Here is a 23,033-nt window from a genome sequence, read left to right as displayed (position 1 = left end):
AATATGAGGGAATGCTAAACTTGTAAAACCTGGCTTTTATCCTAACTCTGCTGAATGATTCCCAGATTCAAATTAGTCCAGATATTACACACTACCCTGGGAATGCATCGGTTTTACTTGGTAATCTACAAATAGTCACGGAGAGACACAGGGTGATAAGCCCTCCTGAAAACCAGGCCAATACATGATTTGTGTTTGACTTGAGAACATCTTGACAGGGAGCCCTTGAGTGTGTATGTGTTGTCACCAAAACTTAAAAGCCAATTGAACTGATTCTAATGCCTATGAAGCTGATGCCACTTCTTCTGCAATGCCTTTATCAGACAATAAAGATAAGTAAAGATGATGGGGGGGTCTCATCAAGCCAAGAGTCTATTTAAAAATGTAGTCTGGAACGTGTCCGTGTTGGTCACTTTTCCTGCAATGGCCTCAATTGCTTCACCAGAGATTGGAGGTAACAGGATCAGGCTGGCATGCAGCCCCCATGTATCAACCGGCCGAGAAAAGAAGGGGGCTCCTGTAATATAAACCTCAATTAGATAGCCCTCGGTTACATTTTGACAGCGTTTGACCAATACCCAGTTTCAGGTGTCATTAAGCTAAATCCACTCGCATCCCAAAACTTGAAATCCATCCAGGACCTCCGGGTGTTTTGACACGTTAATGGGGAGTGGAAGAGAGCACAGTGGTGAGGTCACTGCCCAGCTGTGTTGTTGATGTGGAGCAGCCTTATTTGGCTCAGACGGGACAGCTAGTTGGCCACTGATTCTTGGGTAGGTGGTTCAGTCTCCAGCTTCCCTGAATCCAGATTCCTTTGGGAAGGGAATTTGGAGTAAAAATTAATGGAAAATCAAATATGTGGATGGTGATCTTCTTTGACGACCCCTAATGGGAGCAGATGAAAGTCAACAACATAAGAGTTTTTCAGCTTGATAAAAGGCAGCATCATAGCTCTGTCTCTCACTGAAAACTTGTTTGTTATCTGGGGACTGTTGACAGATTGATGAAGTTAACTGACATCTCTACAAGGCCACTGAGAGTTTTCAGCTGTTGTGTGTGTGTGTTTGTCTTGACAATGATACCTGGGGGCTTCACAGTCACCAGCTTAGTTGACCTCTCTGTTCCTCTTTCATCTAGCTCTTCACTGCTCCTGTCTTTCTGCAGCCAAAAAGCACATATCATCGCACGGGCAAAAAGACAAGAAATCACAGGACAGAAAATGACCCTGAAAATGTTGAAGGATTTGGAATCAAAAATAAGATATCAGATTTAACGGGTCACATTAATAGCAGGTGGCTCTAACTAACTCTTTCCAAATCACGCGAACTGGTGAGTTTCCAAAAAATGAAAAAATTGTGTGTGACATGTTGGTGTTCATGTTACTGAAGCAGTACATGCTGCCCTGTATGGAAGTGGCATTTAATTTGACCTCCTTAAAGTGTTTTTCTGGTGATGTTACCCAGAAGTGTTATCGAGGTATAAACACTAGAAATCAACATCAACAATACAAACGTCAACAAGTTTCTGTGTGCTGCCAAGAAGTTAAATGTCACAGAATTTGTTGGATTTGCTGTGAATAAGTTTTGGTGGTTTTTGACTAATGTAACATTTGGAGAACTGATGTCGTACGTTGTCAAGGTTAGGGTGAATGCCTTATGATGAATCCAAAATGCCTGCTTACTAAATACCCTTATGAAAACGCCTTGAGTGTATCCAAGAATATTGGGCTGCCAGTTTATTATAAAGCACTCAAATGAAATGCAAAGCAACAGCCCTGCAATAAATTAGATCACAGCTCATTTTGGAGGCTGTTGTGTTGTTAAATGGTATTGTGTTACACCAAAATGTGTCCAGTAGACAAAGATAAACATGCAAATACCTTGAATAACATAATACAATGTGTAAAAACACTGATCACAACTTTATATTTTGAAATGTTGGTATGTCAAACTATGCACAGCATAAAGTCTGAAGTAGAAGAGAAATTAAGACATTTATATGAGAACCCGCAAAACACTTGATGTTACTTATTTATATGAACACATTTCCATTTGGCAAGACAATTTCCAAATTTTACCCAATTCAGCAGTCACAGACAGATTCACACAATCTGTGTTTTCACAGTTTATGCAGCAGCCTCTCCTTGGTCTTTGGTTCTCATGTCCTTTCTCCAGGCTCGGTATAGTTTGATACTCAGGCTTGGGAGGTCATACAGCTCCTCCAGGTGGAAACGCTGCCGGAAGCGATCCACAAAGCTGTTCTCTGGGTCCAGGCGGAAACGCATAGCCCAGAGGATCTGTGTGTTTTCCTGGCACAGGTGGTCAAAAGTGTTCATCAGCTCTTCTAGGTAAGGGTGGGCGTAAACCACGTCGGCTGCCAGGATGTAGTCGAAACAATGCGTGGCTCGTGGGAAACGCTGCTCCACCTCCTGACCCCAGATGAGCTCAGTGACCTGGGAACAGAGACCACTATTTGGTCCTTAACTCAAATATACATGAAAAACAACCAAAAGAAAACAGTGCCATCATCATTTTGCTGGTGGTTGTCTTTGAATATACCTGAACATATTTCACATCTTTATCAACCCTACATTGTGAAAAAAATAAAAATAAAACCAACCAGAGGGATGTACTTGCATCGGCCCTTGGTGTTGCGCATAACATTGTACTGGAGATTCCCCAAAACATCTGGTAGATCAGTGGAGGTCACCTTAGCACCTGAAGAAAGACAGTGTAGCTGAGCGTTAAAGGGAATAAGCAAACATACAAAATTGAAAGATTAGGTCAAAGTGACAGAAAATCAATACAGGCTCCAACTACCAAAGATGATCACTGATTCCGTACCTAACAGGCTGGATACAATGGTGACGAGTCCAGTCCCAGCACCCAGTTCAATCACATTTTTGTCTGTCAGGTTGTATTTGTCTCGGTTAGTCTCTAAGAAATGACACAACACCATTGCCTGTTGGGAGATGGGTTTATAGTTGACTGGCAGGGCTCAGAATGAAAAGGAAACACAGCAGTTGAATATTGGGATGATGTAAAAGTTTGGGCGCACCGAGGGCCAGAGTACAGCTCCGTAGAGGTCTGTGGACTCTTTAATGCGGATCTCCAGATCAGAGAAGATATATCCCTCCCAGGCCTCCGGGCCAATGACAGAAGGGTAGAAACGCCGAGCCATTATAGCTTTGGCTAGCTCTGCTTCCACAGGACAGACAGGTATGTTAATATAAAAGTAACTAATTTTTATGTAGACCCTTTCTAAAACCAAATTATGCAAAGTGTGATATTGTAAATACAAAACTTAGAATGACACAAACTAATGGACCTTTTTTACTGCAGATATTTTGACACCACAGTAGCAACACAGGTTTCATCATGGCTAAATTTTGTTGAGCCAGTATCCAATATATTTATATTTATAATTCTTGGCTCACTGGCATCATTTACTGATACACTTCAATGTAGCTATAGTTAATGTTAGTAGTTGGACTTGTGCTTTTCCTGCTTTGATAAGTCAAAACTTGTACTGTGCAAAAGGTGGTTCGGATCTAACAAAGAGTATTCAATAACTCCAGAAAAAATGCCTCAAGAGTGTATGTGTGTCCTTGACGCAGCAAGGTGACATCACCTTTTCCCGCCACTTCACCTGCACACCTGTTTGAGATCTACTCATCACTCCACCCACTTCCTGTACAGTAGGAAGGGGAGCACACCAGAAACACAAGGAGAAGGGAAGGAGGTCCTGCCTAATCCTGACAACTAGCTTTCATCATGTTTTTTTTCTTTTCTTTTGTTTTTTGTTGCTGGTGTTATCGAAGGCATTGAGTCAGGTCTATGTTCATCAAGTCTGTAGCAGATATGACAAATATCCTGCTGTGGTTTATCAGTGTTAACAGGGATATTTTATCAGGAAGGACATGCTGATGAAGACTGGAAGCAGAAATCTTCATAGATGGGGTAATTTGGGTAGATCAGTCTTCTAACAATCATTCGAGTTTCTATCTCAGAATGACGACGTAAAATCACTGAAAAAAAAAAGATCGACAACATGGTAAATACTGCTCGGCTACTGTACAGTACTGGTGTTTCTTTTATTTTGTCCACCATCGCCTAAAAGTGGCACTGAAACACCTCAGCCTTAAATCAAGCAGATGAATAATCATACTGTTTTCTTTTTGTATCACGTTACAGGCAACATTTGATTCTCTGTTCTATAAATGAATCACATTTAGGCTCATAATGCCCCCTCTGATCTGGTTGTGTTTGTCTGTGACATCATGCCAATGTGTGGGACTCCAGCTATGTGTCAATGCTGATGGCAACTCGGACTATCTGACACACAACTTCAGTTATGTAACACTGGTTTAGAGAAAAGGTCAGGGGAGCCCATAGAGCGACAATGCAAAGGTTGAGTGAGGTCGAGGACTGCTCAGAGGCTCATTTTATAGCCTTTGTGTATGTATAAATATCTCTGTCATAGTTGTCATTAACAGGCACAGACACAGTTGCTCACAGGGAATGAATATTGCAACACAACAAAGTCTTAAAAGCAATGACACATGCATTAAACCTATGAAAAGTATCAAAAAGAACATGTTTCCTTTAAATTGTGGCCTTGTTTGAAAAAAATGTATTACCGGCACTAAGTAGTGCCGCTGAAATAACAAAGACAAATCTATTGTTTTGTGTTGTATTGTGAACGACTCCAAAGTCTCACCTTCGTGTTTAGTCTTGGAGTCCTCCTTGGACTGTTGAGTCTCCATGTCTGAAGGAGTCCAAGCAGGAGGGCAAGAATGCCCCAAAAAGAAAATCTATGGTAGCCAACTGCCGTTCTTGGTTTGTGGACCCAGATGAAGTCCTTTGGATTTAAATCAATCTGGATCCAGCTCTCTAGCAGGCTGTTAGCTGTAACCTTCTGTGGTTTTAAGTTACACACAAGAAGCGTTTCCTAACTTCTTGTCCAACCACCCCACATTTCTAGCTCTCTCTGGGCATGCTTAAACCCCTCGCTAATGCGGTAAAACTGACTGACAGCAACAGCTGCCATGCCAGGCTGCTGAACTGGAGCCGGAGACCTCGAAGAGGAGGGGTAACATGATTCAATTTAAGGCTGATAGAAAGAAAAAAAAAGACCACTTCAACAAACAATTTTACATAGAACTTAATGCAGAAGTACTTGAATTCTTTGGTTTATATAAGTTGTGATGTAAGTTGTAATGTGTGTGTGTGTGTGTGTTCAAGACAGAGTGTGTAGGAGTCTGTGCAGAAGTAGTAGCTGAAATGTGGCCTGAGAGAAATTTAAGGGATGTGTGGCGACACCTGTCTCACTGTAAACAAGTCTGAGAAATACTTCAACTTCAAAAAACAGGTATGCCTCAAAAATTTTATTCAAAATATTGTTCATTCCTCTCACAAATTTACCTCTAAACGGGTAAAAAAAAAAAAAATCAATCACATAAATAGTTTACAAAATACATATTCTGTAATACAGAAAAAGCTCAATTCATAACCGTTAATGACATGATGCAATTTCACATTTCCATTATAAATATTAAATATAATACCACAGACATTATTTGGGAGTGTGTGACAAGTTCTGTGATTAATATTACAATTGCTATAACAATTTATGTTAAGTTCGTTTTTTTCCCTCACAACTTCTTCCCCCTCCCCATGCCCCTCCCTCTTGTGCTTTTCCCCCTGCGGCCTCGTCGGCTGCCTTCGAAGACAGATCTGGCTGTAACCATAGAGACTTCACCACCACCATCGCTGTCCTCGCCAGAGCTGCTGCTGCTGTTGTTACTGACGCTCTGAGGCAGAGTCTTAGCGGACTGAGGGACAGGCTTTTCTGAGAGGGATTCCTGACTGGAGCTGCTCACACCCTCCAGGGATGGAAACAGAGATTCAGCAATCACCTCCGACCCCAGAAACCCTCCTCCTGCCACAGACCTCTCCTCTTCTTTCTCTCCTTTTCCGTTCTTCGGATTCTTGCTTGCTGCCTTCCCTCTCTTAGATTTCAATGGGGAATGCATTTCCTCCTCGCTGTCCTCCTCTCCTCCCTCTCTCTCCTTTCTCTTCAAGCAGGTGACTGCTCGGCGGAGTCGCTGGCTACGGATCACCTGTTTTTCTTGTTGCTCCAGGCGAAAGAATGAATCGATCCGCAGCTGAGTCTAAACCCAAACAGTGAGAGATAACATGCAGCATTAAAAGACGCAAGACTACAAAGTGGCTTTATTACTTTCTATACTGTCTCCCTCAGATTTACACAATAAAACTAAAGACATTCAAGAGACAGGGATTCTGAATTTACCAACTGAACACTTGACTTGCTGCAGCCATTTGTACAACCCACAGCCTCCCTTCAGCAGTGATTCTCGACCCTTTTTGTCTGATGTACCCCCACTATCAGATGAGCTCAAGCATGCCTTCACATGTTCCATGATTATAAACAGTTTTTTTTAACACTGCTAACTTTAAAAGTGGATATTGTTACTGTATTTTTTCAGAATCGTCAGTGTTACTGTGGTTTACATTTGTATTTTTGGCTATTCCAACTATTTGTTCCTCAGCGTAAACAGTTACTCTTAGACAACTAGTTCAACTGCTACCTAGCTACATTTAGATAACTATTCCATCTGTTTATTCAAACTTTTAGCTAATACAATTTCAATAAAATGTTTCTCCATTACTCTTCAGATGTTTAAATTCTTATCCATCATCAGTACCATCAAGGACGTGACAGCCTAACCAAATATTGATTTACTTTAAGTTCTTTCTGTTTACTGCACTGAGATTTCTCTCAGTTACCTGCTGGTTGTTGAGCTGCTTGATCACAGGCTGAAGAGTCTCCTCTGTCTTCCGACTGCTCCAGCCAAAACGACTCAGACAGAATGTGAAAGAATGGTTCAGGAAAATTCATATGGTCATGAACACGAAAACACACACATACTCATGCACTCACACGGAGAGAAAGGATATTCTTTGATCATGTCGAGTTGTGGGCGTCCCCAGCTGAAGGAGATGTCTGACTGGTCCACAGTGGGTTCCAGGTAAGCCTGAGCCACTGCAGGGTTGGGGAACCCGGGCTGCACTTTTAGATCTCTCAGTTTCTTCTTCACCTTCGTGTCCCGAGGATCAGCTGTCAGGCGCTTTTTCTCCTGAGCCTCTGACCACCATTTACTACAGGGAAGAAACAACAACCAGATAATATAAGAGCATTTTTACTCTAAGGGTTTTGCTAATGTACAGCACTGCTCAACACTTACAATGTATATTATTACAACTGTATTTTACTATATTGTTTGTACATCAGCCTCCACTTATTTGTGTTTTTGGTAGAGACTGTGCACTCATCTGATAAAAATTTTTAACATTTTTGAAAAATTATTTTGAAAATCTACCAACTTCCACCAAAAACCTTAAACAGTCACACACACCCGAACTGAGTTAGTGGATCCAACCCTGGCCCTGGGAACTCATTCAGTATCTCCATGCCAGTCACATATCCGACTCCTGGCACGCCCTCTGTGTAGTCACTTCCAAGCAAGTAAGCCAGATTTATCAGTTTAGTTCTGTCCAGACCTGAGAGGGAGGGAGGGAGGGAGGGAGAGAGAGAGAGAAAGAGAGAGAGAGAGAGAGAGAGAGGTAAATCCTTGTGCACTCTGTGTCGTCGGTTTGTTGACAGCCCTCCACTCACCACCAGCATTAATATCTGTCCTTAATATGTCTGATATCAGCTTATCAGATTCATACTGTGATGTTATTTTAGCACTATTTCAACACCTTATACTCCCAATTCAGGGATACAGGCCAGAAGAGAAAATGCATGGGAAGAGAAAATGGCATGGTTATAATTTCTTTAAAAACATTTTTCTAGATGTATTTTGCACCAAAAGAGAGATGGATCTTCAAACCTTATTCCCACTGTCAAGCAGCAACATGATAAAAAGGAGAATAGGGAATTCAATGACTGTATTTGAATATTTGCAAACACACACACACACAGTTGATAGCGAGCACTGACCCAGTTGGTTCTGCAGGTCACTGTACTGGTAGTGTTCCACATATTTGTTCTGGCTGAAGAAGTTTTTGTACACCTGTCGCCCCCCGAACAGCCACACATCTGAGTCGTCTGTGATGGTCCCATGAGTCTGGTCAGCACGGTCGAGAGCCGCACACTGAGCCTCGGCCTCCATCGGAGCCACCAGGAAGGGCACGCCAAACAGCCGCAGCAGCTCCTGGTTTCAAACAGTAAACAGTCACTTGTTGAACAAAAAAACAAACAAACAAAAAAAAACACTATACCCAAGGTGATAACTCGTGACAAGCATCTACTGGTTTGTATCTTATTTCATGCTCATATTGTTGTTATATTTCTTTCTTCTGACACTGACAGTAATTGCCAATATTTTAAGTTTTGGATTGTGATTTTAAAACTTGCAGTAGAAAAACTCCAGGTCATTTTTTGCAGCGTAATTAATTTGAAATAATCTTTTCCTCTCGACAGGCACTGAGGATTACGTCCATGTTTCTGAAGTCGTCTGAGAAATTCCTTTGCTCTTAGCAGCTCATCAAAAAATCCCTAGTGACCACTAGGGATTAATAAAGATCAGGCATCTTGGAGGATTCATTTTAGTGTTGATTTTATGAAGGAGAAAATGCAGACAGTCTGTGACATTTAAGAGTGTGCGTTAGTTAACAGACACATGCACACACTCAGAATTACACACACACAGACTCACAGAAAAGACTGTGAAGTAAAACCGAGTGTACGTCATTGCTCTGGGAATTTCTGGCAGAGGCACCACAAAGAAATGTATCCCCCAGTTGGTCTTACACCTGCTCTGGGTCATCACATCTCAGTCCAGCGACAGAGTGTATGTAGGAGAATTTACATGTTCATCTTTCAATTTCATTCTTACAATCATAAGTCAGCAATTTTCTTAAGGGTGGATTTTGTGTGTCCGCATGTGCTGATGGGATTTGAACGTGTCTTTGGTTCACCTGGCTCTCCAGGTGCATCTGTCCAGTGACTGTGTTTGCCATCCTCTCCTGCTGCTGTTTCTGCTCCCTCAGGTTGTTCTGCTCCAACTGCAGAGAGCTCTCCAGAGCCTCCAGCTCATCCTGCGGCACAACACCCACACACACACACACACAGACACAGACAGACACACACACACACAGCTCATTTACATAAATCTGCTGAACAGCCTAAAATGCAGCTCTCCAGTTCAAAGAAGTCATTCAAAACCTGTCTGTATTTCTGCTTTGTCATCCTGCAACGCCCTAAAATATTATGTGAATGCTAAGTAATAGTTGACTCTTGCATTCTTTGTTCTGCTTCACATACTGTGGTAGCTTCTGTAAATGTTGAACATCATTTAACTGACATAACAACTACAGAAGGACCAGTGAATCAACAGGTCCATATTAGCTAACTGCAGATATTCAACTGCAAAATGCCCTTGTTGGTAAACATTTCATAAAGTATATGTTCATGTGCATTTTGGATGAACTGAACCAGTAAAATCAGACATCAAAGTTCTGTAGTACTGCAAATAATTATTTTCACAATCAGATAATCTGGAAATTCTTTTCTGGACTAATCGTTAAGTTGTTTGGCCTATAAAATGTCAGAAAACCAACGATGCAAAATCTGAATAATTTCAGTTCATCATTACATAGTACAAAAAAATAGAAGCAATTTCTTACATTTGAGAAGCTGAAACTTGGTCATATCTGGCAATTTAGCGAAGAAAATTACTTTACGGATTATCAAAATAGTTGGTAATAGTAGTTAATTTTCTGTCAGTCAGTTAACCTGTCAGAAATACTGACCACGTCCAAGTGTTCCCATTCATTGACCGCTGGAGTGGAGCTAGACTCCGTTTCTGTTTCCTCCTTCAGCTCTTTTTCTTCATTCGGTCTCTGTTTGTCGTCGTCTTCCTGTAATTTCAGAACAGCGACTGGAGCCTCGGTCAAACTTTCCTCTGGGTTTTCTTCCTTCTTTGTCTCATCTTCGTGGACATCGGCTGGAGATTCTTTCTCTCTAATCATCACAAGTGAATCATCTGCATCCTCCTCTTCAAATTCTTCTTCTGAGACCTCGATGAAGCTCTCTGAGAAAACACATAGCACAGCAGTTTATTTTAACATCTACTTTCTAAGAAACGATGAATGAGCCGGATCTGACACGGTTTTACCTTCTGACTCGCTCTTCTCACTGCCCTCTGACTTCACATCGTCTCCATTCCTGGACTTGTCACGCCTCTGCTCTAACAGTACAGGGTTAATTTCATTCTCTGCACTGAGAGGTTTTCCACACAGCTGAGCAGAAAGATTGATGGATAATGTGTTTTGACTGGAAGCAGCAGCAACCTGTGGTTGAGCCAGATCCCCTTTCTTTGTGATCGGCCCATGCTCTGATTCTCTTCTCTCCAGGTCTTCTTGTTTCTCTACCTGCCCTCTACTTCCTGTCCTTAGATCCTCTGTCAACACACCTTTCTTTGTCTCCTCTTCTGACTTCATCTCTCTCTCATGAGGCTGTTGCAGCACTGCAAGGTGAAGAGCTTTATTTCTGTGACCAATCACTTCCGCCATCTCATCTTCAGAACTACTATCAAACAAACTATCTTTCATGTGTAGAGTTTGGCCTGTTGAGTTCTCCCTAAAATCAGATTTTTCATTAGGTAAAGGCTTCGCATCATCAGGTTCGGTCTCTTCCTCTGAGCTGCTGATGACCACTTGTCGCACGGGATGACAAACATTTTCCTGCAGTTGGGTCGATGAGCTACTGATTAGAGTCCTAAGTTCAGATGGGCCGTCTTCCTCCTCAGCCAGAGCTTGCTGGATTGCCAGCAGCGTGCGTGGGGACACACTACCATCCTTCTTATCCTCGTCCACCTTCTCCTCATCCGAGCTGTCGTTCATTGCAGCCTGGATTGCATTCAGTGTACGAGGGGAGGGTGGTGATGTGTCTCCCTGAGACGGTTTTGATGCTGAGGGTTTGGAGTCCTCCGAGGAGGGACCCGGTGCTTCCTCCTCCTCTCCCTCACAAACAGGACGCCACAGTGGCTCGGGTCTGTCCGCTGCTCGTCGTTTGTAGCCTGACAGGGAGCTTCCAGACCAGGGTGCAGCTGCAGGTTGACTCTCAGTTGAAGTATTACTCTTTTGGGAGCCTGAGAAGGAAAATTGTAGTGGTGTTTTAAATATGTTTACATTTTTAGATAATGTCTTAATGGTACAAACTCTTTTCCTAAAGAAGCACAGTTAAAATACAATTTCAAAAATTCTACAACCTTTACTATACACCAACTACCGTCTAAATCACAGCATAATGGCACCAAAGCTACTAATACAATTTAAAAGAGTAAACTATCACACTGAACAGTCAGAGTGGTTTAGTGAGCAGTGACTTTATCGGAAACTCCTTCTTTTGGATGAACTCAAGAAATGTTAGAACTGATAATTGACAACTTTTCTGTGAAATACTGAAAGCAATTATGGTCCTTTGATTAAGTAAACATATTACCACAGCTGCCTCACCTTTAATAAGTATATAGTGGGAATGGTCTTCGGAAACCAGTCGATGTGACTCGATGCTGTGATTCTGCTGGTCCCCGTCCAGCTGTGGAGCGCTGCCAGCACTCCGCTCGCTCATCTCTTTCTCCACACCTTCCAGACGCTGGTTCAGATGGTTCCTCTGCAGCAGGCCGGCCAACTGGTACTGGGAAAAGTCTCCTGAACGCTAGGAGGGATGGAGGAGGAGTCCGTGTTGAGAGGAGCAGATGGGTGAGTGTGTGAGTTTGAATGAGAATGAACTTTACCTCCGGAGGTTTGTGGTACATGGTCCGGCGTCTTTTGGAAAACTCTTTCATGTCTTTGAGTATCTCATGTTTCATTTCAGGAGGCAGGCTGGCAAACTCCTCTGAGTTGATGTCCACTGAGTTGGGGTTTTCATGCAGTTCTCCCTGAAACACAGAGAACAATATAGCTTCAAATGTTAGCTATCAAACAGGACATTCATACAAAGAAAGGCTGAGTGATAAAGCCAGCCAACATAAGAACACAGTAATAATGTAATTATTTTTTTGAACGTGTCTCTAAACACTTTAAGATAATGAAACATATAGTTTTATGAAACAAGATATGATGGCCAAACAGGGGCCTTCACTGTGGATTTCACTTCACTGTCTCACTTTACTGTCATAGAGCCAGTGATATTAAATTACTATTATAACAAAAACACCAGATAAAATCTACTGTCTTACCATTAACATTATACTGATATATCCCCCAGCCCCAACGCACAGTACTTAAAGATGTACTATTTAATTGTAGTGCTTTATAATTTGATGCTCTTGTGCATGTGATAATTTTTACCTGATACATGTGATAACTGTCCATCTCCTCCCACTCTCTCTCTTCCTCCTCTTGTGAGCTGCAAGGGGACGGGAGCACATTAAAATGACGACAGTACCAGTATTACAAGTGAATAAAGCAGTACATTGTGATAAGAGCTTCTTCGGGGACAGTTAATGATAACTTGTCTTATCTAATGATAACATATATTTATGTTTAGTTATCTGTGAGCTCTGTTTATACAAAGGAGGTCCTGAAAACAACACTATTTAAAAAAAAAGGTCACATTATGAATGAAAAACCATTTGATTTCACAGAACATGTGCCTCCTCCCATTTTAGAAAAGGATGGCTGTAAAACTCTGGTGTGGGCTGCAGATATTCTGACTGAATTACTCGCCACTTAATCCACAATAACTAGTGGACAGTAACCTTTCCCAGGCCTCTGATCCGCTTTCATCCTTGTCCTCTGCAGGTGGAAGGGCTGGTAGAACATATATGTCGTCCACCTCATTTCTCGTCACACTGGAGAGGCTGGGTAAAGGATCTTGACTGTGGCAGAAAAAAGTCACACAATGCAATGAAATTCTTACTTTGCAGTATCTCTGTATTGCTGTTACATAAAAAGGGGGATTAACAGGATGCAAAGTAGATTACAAAGGAGCCATAAAATAACAGTATCTGGAAAGGCACAGATGAAGAAGTTTAAAAACAATTACATAGCAAAAATAAATCTGTATACTAAGTGTACAAGTTAATATGTGCAAAAAAGGATGTAATGAGCAGGCTTGCTGTGGTTGAAAAAACACAAGAGAAACTTTTAGCAGAACTGGTTTCTACAAAGACTGTTGGGACAGCTGCTTTTTTTCTATGCCATCCCTCCACCTGTACACTGCCACTGTCCCTCACCTGCGAGCTCCAAGTGCAGCTTTGATAGCTTGTCTCTTCAGGAATGTCTTGAGGAGTTTCTCGTTGGTCTGTTTGGACTCTCGGCTCAGCTCCTCCTTCCTCTGCCTCCTCAGAGCCTGCAGGAGAGCACTTGGTAAGAACAACCTTAACCTGTTTGTTTAGAAAACATTTGCACAGAATATTTACGTGGTTCTCCAGCAACCACTGGGCCTACCAGAGTCTGCTTCTTCAGCAGAGGTGCATCCCCATCAAACACAAAGACTGGGCGGATGCGGAAGAAGAGCAGCTTACAGATGCGGTTGAAGAGAGTGAGGAGGTGGGCGTTCTGGACACTGTTGCCTTCACGGTCCCTCACCCCCTTCACGGCCTGGTTCAGCCATATGCTGATATCTGGAGGTGTCTGGTTAAGGTTAATGCTATGACTTAACAGAAGACAGTTAATAACATCAATACATCTGACAGAAAAACAACAGGCCATAATGAAGTTACTTTTCACTATCATCTTTTTATCTTATTACTTAGTTTCACCCTGTGTCTGCTCTCTCCTGGGAGCTGACTTCTGTTTGGATTGATTTATTTTACATACATATTTAATAAAACAGTAATTAACGTTTTTTTCAACGGCAAATCAGTACCAAAATTTCTACACTGGCAAAATACGATACAACTCTTCATACTAGTGCTTCTTCTATTTCATAACAATGTTTTTTATAGAAAATGAATTATCTTCTTCAAAAGCTTTCATGTAATATGACTCGGTGACTCCAATTTAATACCAAAAATGTATTGTTATACTGTGTAAATAGGACAAACCTCTTCATATTGGATATTAGTGTTTATTGTAGTTTAAACGAATATATATCTTTTTTAATAGTTTTCCCCCCATAGCTCCTATATAATTTATCTGAAGACAGACGGAGAGGATACCGACAGCAAGGATCTTTCCCTCCAGTGTCTCAGGGTTGATGGGTTTCCCTGTACTCTCCAGTAGCCTCCACAGTCCATGCACTCCCATGACTACTGTGACAAAACCCACCCGAGATATCAAACACTGAAACACACGATGGCAGGTGAACTGTGCTCGACTAGTCTGCGAATCTGCAATTGATGTGTACAAAAGCGGCACTTTTCAACGTTTGTTGCAACATTATTTTTTGTCCGTAAAGCAAACAATGACAAGTACGAGGGTTCCGTGGTACCCACGTCGGCTCACATTTGGCGGTTACACCACCAGCTTCAGGCTGCATCCATTTTCTGATCTGTAATCAGTTGGAACATTTCGTTACCGGCGTGAGAACAGTTGTAGCATAACGCGGTGACTGACTGGAGATCAGTTTTTAATGGGCATTTTGTTTGCTGGGTTAGTCTGTCAGACTTTCCTATATCATGTTGCTCCTTTGACAAAATAGACACACTAGAAATCGTCAGGATTAAGGCGAAGAACTCGATTTCCAGTTTTGATCTGTGTACAGTACTGAATAGTGTACCCGCTGCGCAAGGGTTGCGGGGTGGGGGAGGGTTGACAGGAAGTTTTGCCTGGGAGGTTGAACTCAGGGGAAACAAAACCCCCTTTTCTTCTTGTCAGAGGCCAACTGTGTCCGGTGACAAAACAAACAGCTTTCTACCGGTAACAGCGATTTAATCGAGGGAACTGTATCCATTTCACCCGGTATGGTATCTGTCAGTGTGTCTGAATCCCAACATATAGCTAACAGCTATCCCGATAGCGTTAACGTTACCATAACTTGGTTTGTTAAACTTTCCATTACCGGTAGCAAGTTAGCTTACCCGCTAGCCACCGTTATCGTGTAACGTTATCATACAACAGTTGTTAAAGCTGAGCCTTGACTAGCGGCCTTCTTTGATCGCTGTCACAAACGCTGAATGCTACAAATATTGGCAACACTTTACTCTTTGTTTACTGTCACAGGGCAAAGACTCACCCGGGTTTCGCCTAAACTACAGGCTTCTTTCTCATCTAACGTCGCCTCCACCATGGCTGCTCTTGTTAGAGGTATGCATTGTTATCATAAAATCTTGTTTTTCTTTGTCTTATGATGGTAAAACGACCATCTTTGGAGTTTTGGATCATTGGCTCGTCAAAACTACAATTTTGAAGTTGTAATTTTGGGGTCTGGAAATTGTGATTAATCGACTAGAAGAAAAATATTTCAAGGAAATAATCGTCTGTTTCATTAACAACAGAAATAACTGTTAGTTGCAGCCCCAGACTGTTGCAGTTTATGTTTCATTAAAAATGCAAAATTGTACCAGTCTTATTTGATATTTTTGATACTGAGTTGTAACTGTACAAGACATTATCCAGATACAGTATGGTATGAACCTGGAACATTTCAGTTAAGTCAGACACCAATCAAAGATAGAGTAAGTAATTCTACCAGTCTGACCAGTTTTTGACACCTGGTGCCACAGACTATTTAGGTTCAGTACCTAATCCTACATGCTGCCTAGAGAGGCTGGGGTGACTGTGCCTTGGCATCTGATTGACACCTTGAAGTCTTAATTCATGACTGAACGGTCATTCAGTGTGGTTAGAGACATATTAACATTATACAATACATGACACGCATCCCTTTAAATACATACAAATGGTTCCCTTTTCATCCTCAGTGTGTTACAGGAATGTTCGCATCTGCATTTAATGTAGTCTGATTGGACCACTCAGGATACACTTAAGAGCAAAGTGTAAACATATTATTATTTAATTATTGCAGATTCTGCTAGTGTGCCTGTCCGAGGCGCTGGTGATGGCATGGAAACTGAAAAACCACCAGCCATCCTGGAGGTAAACACAGATACACTGCCACCAGGTCCATCTGCAGTTCCACTTCTGAAGGTGGCTAGCCCAAAACACAGCCCGAAATCTACCCATCCCACTCCACCTGCTGCCCCCCAGCCTCTCGGGGTGCTCCACCTGGGCAAGGTGAGTCGAGAGGCCTGCACAGAGGTGGAGGCTGTAAGGATCATCATCCCGCGTGCTGCTATTAGCCGGAGCAGCCGTACAGGACCTGCTGAGGGAAAAGGGGAGGCAGGGCAACAGGGTGAGGAGCAGGGCTCTCCCCCACTGCCTCTGACGGAGGACTGGAGAGGACAGCTGGAGAAGCTTCAGAACTCTGAACGCAGGCTGCTGCAGGACAAGGAAGGCCTTTGTAATCAGCTCCGTGTGCAGACAGAGGTAAGGCCCCAGTGAAGCAGTTTCATTTTATTTTGATATCAGACATTCTAGGCTTGCATGGCCAGGTTTATTTCTGTTTCATGTCTCCAAACATACATAAAGTATGAATAAGTACAGCAGCACAGTGTATTTTTGTTAATCTTTTCAGTGAATTAGCGTGTTTAAATGAATATAAAAGAAACACTTCATTCCTCCATGCACATCTTCAGCTGTGAAAGGAACTTGATATGCTTTACTCATTCCAGGTGAACCGTGAGCTAAAGAAACTGTTGGTGGCGTCAGTGGGCGATGACCTTCAGTACCACTTTGAACGTCTGGCACGGGAGAAGAACCAGTTGATTCTGGAGAACGAGGCTCTTGGCCGGAGTCTAGCGCACACCGCTGAGCAGCTGGAGCGAATGAGTATCCAGTGTGACGTTTGGAGGAGCAAGTTTCTGGCCAGCAGGTATGAAATGGACAAAGTGACTGTGGGACATATAGAAATGGATGGAAATGAAAAGAAGAAAGATGGAAAGGTATGAGGCGGGAGCTGCTGTCATCTCCTCCTCAGTTTTAAAAGAGGTTTTATGCATGTAGCTGAAGTAATTTTACCACAAGTATCATGAAGAGATGACATAATTACTGTTATCATGGGCAGTAAACTCTTCAATCAATGTTGTCTCTTCAGAGTCATGGCAGAGGAGCTGACGAATGCCAGAGCAGCTTTACAGAGACAGACCAGAGAGGCACAAGGAGCCATTCAGGACCTGCTGTTAGAGAGAGAAGAGTTCTCCAGGGACATGGTTCTCACTCACAGGTAACCACTGATCCACAATTACTAAATGAAGTTAAGCCAGGTACAAATAAATAGCCAAAGGTGTATGACCTTCAGTCATCACGACAAAGTCAATGTGCTGATGTTGCTTGCTTTTCTGTCGTTAGATCTCTGGAGCAGCTGCTGGTGTCTCTTCAGTGGGGCAGACAACAGACGTACTACCCCAGTGCACAGCCCCTCAGCACAAGAGAGCTGGCAGCAGCCAATCACAAGCTAGCAGATGCCATCAACTCCCACCTGCTGGGCAACAGTAGCAGCAGCAGCAGCAACGTGGTAAAGAGCAGCAGCGCAACAGCTGAACAGCTCTGCAGCACACCTGCTGAGAAGATGGCTGAGAAGGTACGGAGTCTGTATCCTTATACATATCAGACCATTTTCTAATATTCGTCATAAAATCCAGAGGTTCACAAATGTGTTGTGTCCTTTTCTGTTAGGTGCTGAAGATTTTAGATCCAATTTCCTGTTCAGAAAACAAGACAGAACCTCCACTTAGTGACTCCAGCCCATCAGACTTTCTCAGCAATAAGAAGAGCATCGGCAGGTTTCACCCATATACCCGCTATGAGAACATTACGTTTAACTGCTGCGAGCGCTGTACCGGAGACATCCTGGTGCTGTAGAGGTCAAAGCGCGGCAACATGTCCCCGTCTGACATCCAGTGCAGCATCTGAGCGTATTTCAAATGATCCAAACGGGAGGATATTGCTGCTTCATGTTGAGTGACACCAAAAGTTGGCTGCTATATAGTATAGCAGTGATACAATATCTGTATCACTTTGAGTCTTTTGCTAGTACTACCCATTTCATTGCAGAGCAACCCTTACTGTTTTTCTTCCTTCGGATAATGGTTTTAAATTGTATCAACCTGCTGTGTAATTTGCTCACTGTAGCTTGGTTTAAACCATGGAAAGTGCTATTCATTGCTGGGATGAGAGGTCAAGATGAGACAGTGTTACTTGCTGAACAGACACAGTTAGGGTGTCTGCTTATTCAAATGTGACCATAAGTTTTAATTACATATTGATATATTCATAAGCCAGTGTGCACACAATAGAGCAAACGGGATGTCGTGCATAAGTGTGAGTTAGCCCTTTGACAGGGTAGCCTGTTGTGGAATTACCCTCCAGGAAACTAACTGCACAGCACTGTTACTGTGTAATAAATTAATGGTAATAAAAATAAGTGAGCCTCTTCCACTGCAGAGGACTTCCCAGTTCCTCAGTATGATGGTGCTATCATATTTTAAAAAATACTGTATTAATGTATTGTGTACATAACATGCTGTAAAAGCATTTTAATATACATTCAGTATTTTGGATGTGGATTGACGGTACTACAATATACTATTACTGCACAGCAGTATCACTCAAAGAAAGCCTGTATCATGTCACATGTGCTCGCACACACTCATGTCCAGTTATTAGCAAAGAGTTTGAGTTTTGTGGTGTCTGAAAGAAAAATTAGAAACAGTATTTTTCAAAAATTTCCCAAGTTACTGTTATGTGATTTGTTTTACTTGGATCGTGTCACCTTTATTTGGGTGATTTTTTTTTTTGTGTGATTCATTACTTAAAAAAGATTTATGATTTTTTTTTTTTTGCCTCACAATACACTACATTGAAATGGCTAGCAATATATTGCACATGCCTTTCTGCCATTTTCTAAAATCAAGCTGTATTAATAATAATATTTTGGTTGACTTCATCTGTATGGAAAGTGATGATGCTGGTATAATGTACAGTGAAAACACATAAAAATATTTATACATGATTTGTACATCAGACCAAAATAAAGACCAAAATAGTTCCTGCCTTTTTAAAAATGTGTCATTCCTGTCTTGTTCATAACTTGCACTGGAACTCAGTCAAAAAAGCACTTAAAAGCAACTATTCCAACATTTTATTAATCAATTGTCTCAGTTCTTTTTTTTTTTTTTACATTTCCTCAGACAGCACTTGTAAACATGTCCTTATTACAGTTTTTGCTAACTTCACTCATCATCCCACCACATTTTTTTTTTGCCTGCTTTCTTTTTTCCTTCCATGCTGCTCTTAACCGATGTCCGTACTCTGGTTACAGCTGGTTTGTATTCTCTGTCACTGCTCAGTCCGGCCATTCTGTCTCTGCCAGTGAACCTAGAGTCTTTATGGGATCTGTAAAAACTTTGGTCTACACTTTTAAATGTCCTCTCTGTATTTCTTTCTTCAGATTTTACCCTCCTGTCACCATCCTCTCTCAGTCCATGATTTGTGACTCCCCTGACTTTGTTACTGACAATCTCTTTTTGTGTCTGCTGCTGCAGGAAGCCATCATGCTTCCTCTTAGGCACAAACTTTAACGCCTCCTCCCATTTCCCCGTCTCCTTGAGAGTGAGCATGATGCGGATCATCTGATCCAGAGTAAGATTTTTGCCCCCAATCTCCCAGTGGAGGAACTCATCTAGGGGTAAACGGGCTGTGGCCAGCTTCAGACGCTTGGCGTTGGCCAAGGATAAGCCTGAATGGATGGACCGGTCCACCAAAGCTCCAATGATGTAGACCTTGGAGTGGTCGAAGGTGCGGAGGACATTGGGGGAGTCTGCAGTGAGGTACACAAGTTGTTCATGGGGGAACAGATCAACATGATGGCGGTCAGTGCTGGTAATGAGCAGGCGGTCCCAGGCCTGTGCACCGTATCGTTTGAGCAGCTCCTTCTCATAGGCCCCGTCTGGCTGCAGGTTGCAAAAGTGGAGGTGGTAGGGCTCAGTGGCACGTCGGTTCCACCCTTCCACCTCCATCAGCTGGGACACCGTGTTCTCTATCTCCCGCCTAGACATGTTGGAGTCATAGCTCATGTCAAACACCAGCGGCTGATTAAACAGCATGGCCTGGGCGCTCCTCCAGGCCAGCAGCTTGTCCAGGGAGCGGCTCCAGAACTGGAGGAGAAATGTGTTTTTCAGTTCTTCTGAAACGTTGTCTTGTCCTCTTTTCTGCTCCATTATAGCCTCCTTCTCTGCCTTCTTCTGCTGCTGCTTCTGCTTGCGGTACATTTTGTGACCCTCCCTGATGGCCAGGTACTTCAGGTACTTCTTCCTAGAGGACTTGGTGGTGAGCTTTGCCAGCGTTTCAACCTCCTCATCAGTCATCTCCTGAGGTACAAGCTTCCCAGCATGCCGCCACATCACAACCAGATCCCTGGTTGCCTCCAGTGAAGAACTGTCCTTTAAATCATCCCCTGATTCTTTGTGGTTTTCATCATCATCACTTACGTCCTCCTCATTAACGACTTGCTGTTTCTCTTGTGATGCAGCTTTTGATCTCATTACAGATTTCCATTTGTCCAAATCTATTGACTCTATTTCCCCGGATTTATCTCCTTTAGGCTGAAGAGCATCTTTCCTCACTGGGCTCCCAGTACTGATGTGGCGAGCAAGGATGGACACTCGGTGATGGCAGACTGGGAGAAAACTTATCAGCTGCCTCTTGGTACCGCAAGACGCCACAAAATGACTGTATCTGTAGAGTTCATGAAAGCCCTGGGTGGCGAGGAGCCGTAACATCGCGATGAATGACTTTAAAATGCAGCTAAGAACAAAAACTTAGGAAATACAGATTGCCACTATGTCTTGCGGAATTTAAACGGAACAAAATAAGTTACCGAAGAGGCTCTGTTTCTTTTCCATTATTTAAAAATATTATAAGTGATAACGGCACCCTGCCTTAAGTCTTAGATACTCCCGAACTTGACTTCATTTGCCTCTGCGTCCATGCTTTTCAAAAAAGAGGAGAAGGTCACGTTATTACCCGGTGTCACACTATAACATGTCGCAGTGAAACGACACCGCTTTTCTGGTCTCACATTTTTATTCCGTTTACCGTAACAAAATGTTTCAAGCAATAGAAATGTACGGTAGGGTCGGTTCTATGTGAATCGCCCAGGTAAATGGTAACATTAATAACAATATCAATAGCAATTATACTAAAGGTAATTTGCTGTATTTCCGGGTGGATTCCTTTACAGTGTTGTACAGCAACAATGACGTAACTTCCGCCTGCTTTCAGACTAACAGGGGTTAATTTCGTTAGCCTCGAGAATGAGTTTGTTTTTGCCAAAATTAAGTTGCAAAAAAGACATAGATGAAGTTATCAAAGGCGTGGCAGAAAAAGTCGTAGTTTTGAGGTTTGGGAGAGACGAAGATTCAGTCTGTCTCCAGCTCGACGAGATTGTAAGCATGAGTTTTAATGTATATAGCTAAACGGCTTTTCACTGTCGGTGTGTTTTGCTTTTCCTAATGATTCATTTCTGTCTTCTCCCAGTTGTCAAAAACTGCGCACGACCTCAGTAACATGGCGTCGATCTACATCGTTGATGTGGATAAAGCTCCCATCTACACACGATACTTTGACATCAGTTACATCCCTTCCACTGTTTTCTTTTTCAACGGGCAACACATGAAAGTGGATTATGGGTGAGTGAACCAATTGTCTGGTAAATATATGAACGGTTCTCTGGGTCAAAATGTGACTAAAACCGACGGTTTCCATTGTCAGTTACACTAGTGGTTATTTTGTCAACCAGTCTATTAATTGTTTGGTCAATAAATTGATCATCACAGTTTCTCAGAGCCTATGGCAACTTTAGACTTCTTGTTTTGTCCAGCGAAAGATCCAAACCCCCCCAAACAATTCAAATTACCACTAAGGAGAACCTGAAGCCAGGTTTTTTTTGTTTGTGTGTGTGTGTATTTTGCTGAGAATATTACTTTAACAATAAGCTGATTATCAAAATAATTGCCACTTAATTTTCTGTTGAGGGACAAATTGATTAATGGAATAATTGTTAGAGCTTTGAAAAAGCCTGTGAAGCGAGTAATCCATCAGTCAACTAATCATTCCAGCTCTACTTTAAAGTTAACACTTTAACTGTCCAAGCCCCTGATCTGGTCATTGAACTCTAAAGATACATATCAACTCATACAAACTATAAGTTACCATAGATGTATACACTGTGATAAAAGATTCCTATGGACTTTATTTGGTTGATAATTTGTTTTACTTCTTTCTCTTTCAGCTCACCGGATCACACAAAATTTGTTGGCAGTTTTAAGACAAAGCAAGATTTCATGGATCTGATTGAGGTCATATACCGAGGAGCCATGCGGGGAAAGATGATTGTGCAGAGTCCCATAGATCCTCAAAATATTCCTAAATATGACCTCCTCTACCATGGAATTTAGACTCAGCACATTCCCTGTGTGGTAATAATAGTAATAATAATCTTCCTCTGCCACTAAGCAACCATCAGATAAGACCCATAAACTTTAATCTGAAGTGTCTCAGATTAGGAGCCTTGTTGAAGATTCATTTTCCAAAGAGAGGCAAATATGACGTTGCCCTGTAGTACTGTCCCTGTTAGATTGTGGAGTTTCTGACCAATATTAATGGTATGAAGCAAATGTATGTGTGAATCCCAGTTTTGTTGGTTCCCATGTACACACATGGGGACACACATACATCGACACAAAACCATTGGCTAGAACATACCAATGGTTTCAAACTATTCCACTGATTAACAGGTTACCTGTCAAGAAACACAGTAATGTGAAGGTGCTGTGAGACAGTGAAGTAGGAGACTGCAGGCTAATGAACAGGGATGTAAACAATGCAGGCTTCAAAGTTTTAAGAAAAAATGTTTTTTTATGAGGTATTTTATGAGGAAAGAAACATTCAACACAGCTGTTAGACCTCAGTGATACATGCAGTTCCTCTTGGTGA

At 42.2% G+C, this 23,033-nt stretch overlaps 5 protein-coding genes across 6 annotated transcripts; 2 read left to right on the top strand and 3 right to left on the bottom strand.

The window, feature by feature from the left end:
* Positions 1–1,817: 1,817 nt before the first annotated feature.
* On the bottom strand, positions 1,818–4,943 carry mettl21e (methyltransferase like 21e). 2 transcript variants are annotated; one of them, XM_041041401.1, is made up of 5 exons: positions 4,720–4,941; positions 3,058–3,197; positions 2,844–2,961; positions 2,620–2,717; positions 1,818–2,452 (listed from the first exon to the last, which is right to left on the bottom strand). In XM_041041401.1, exons 1-5 carry the CDS (start codon positions 4,763–4,765, stop codon positions 2,126–2,128), a joined length of 729 nt encoding a protein of 242 aa, XP_040897335.1. In that variant the 5' UTR covers positions 4,766–4,941; the 3' UTR covers positions 1,818–2,125. The 2 variants fall into 2 exon arrangements, with proteins under 2 accessions (XP_040897335.1, XP_040897325.1); XM_041041391.1 differs by having other exon boundaries at positions 1,873–2,452; positions 3,058–3,200; positions 4,720–4,943.
* Positions 4,944–5,382: 439 nt separating this feature from the next.
* ercc5 (excision repair cross-complementation group 5) lies at positions 5,383–14,384 on the bottom strand. The gene is made up of 15 exons (XM_041041378.1): positions 14,198–14,384; positions 13,485–13,660; positions 13,271–13,386; positions 12,794–12,913; positions 12,384–12,441; positions 11,828–11,971; positions 11,547–11,748; positions 10,205–11,179; positions 9,840–10,120; positions 9,006–9,125; positions 8,026–8,239; positions 7,439–7,583; positions 6,981–7,181; positions 6,810–6,894; positions 5,383–6,172 (listed from the first exon to the last, which is right to left on the bottom strand). Exons 1-15 carry the CDS (start codon positions 14,283–14,285, stop codon positions 5,654–5,656), a joined length of 3,444 nt encoding a protein of 1,147 aa, XP_040897312.1. The 5' UTR covers positions 14,286–14,384; the 3' UTR covers positions 5,383–5,653.
* Positions 14,385–14,612: 228 nt separating this feature from the next.
* blzf1 (basic leucine zipper nuclear factor 1) lies at positions 14,613–18,649 on the top strand. Its single transcript, XM_041039911.1, has 7 exons — positions 14,613–14,939; positions 15,201–15,284; positions 16,006–16,466; positions 16,712–16,911; positions 17,134–17,262; positions 17,388–17,619; positions 17,715–18,649. The coding sequence occupies exons 2-7, from the start codon at positions 15,266–15,268 to the stop codon at positions 17,898–17,900; spliced, it is 1,227 nt and encodes a 408-aa protein (XP_040895845.1). The 5' UTR covers positions 14,613–14,939; positions 15,201–15,265; the 3' UTR covers positions 17,901–18,649.
* A 150-nt stretch (positions 18,650–18,799) lies between these two features.
* On the bottom strand, positions 18,800–21,055 carry trmt10c (tRNA methyltransferase 10C, mitochondrial RNase P subunit). The gene has a single exon (XM_041039898.1). It carries the CDS (start codon positions 20,816–20,818, stop codon positions 19,271–19,273), a length of 1,548 nt encoding a protein of 515 aa, XP_040895832.1. The 5' UTR covers positions 20,819–21,055; the 3' UTR covers positions 18,800–19,270.
* Positions 21,056–21,319: 264 nt separating this feature from the next.
* On the top strand, positions 21,320–22,963 carry txnl4b (thioredoxin-like 4B). Its single transcript, XM_041037176.1, has 3 exons — positions 21,320–21,484; positions 21,576–21,727; positions 22,330–22,963. The coding sequence occupies exons 1-3, from the start codon at positions 21,353–21,355 to the stop codon at positions 22,493–22,495; spliced, it is 450 nt and encodes a 149-aa protein (XP_040893110.1). The 5' UTR covers positions 21,320–21,352; the 3' UTR covers positions 22,496–22,963.
* Positions 22,964–23,033: the final 70 nt, after the last annotated feature.

This window comes from Toxotes jaculatrix, chromosome 1, assembly GCF_017976425.1.
Source record: "Toxotes jaculatrix isolate fToxJac2 chromosome 1, fToxJac2.pri, whole genome shotgun sequence".
In the NCBI taxonomy this organism is placed as follows: Eukaryota; Metazoa; Chordata; class Actinopteri; family Toxotidae; genus Toxotes; species Toxotes jaculatrix.
The sequence above is the reverse complement of the archived record's forward strand: the minus strand, read 5'-3'. Positions and strand labels throughout refer to the sequence as shown.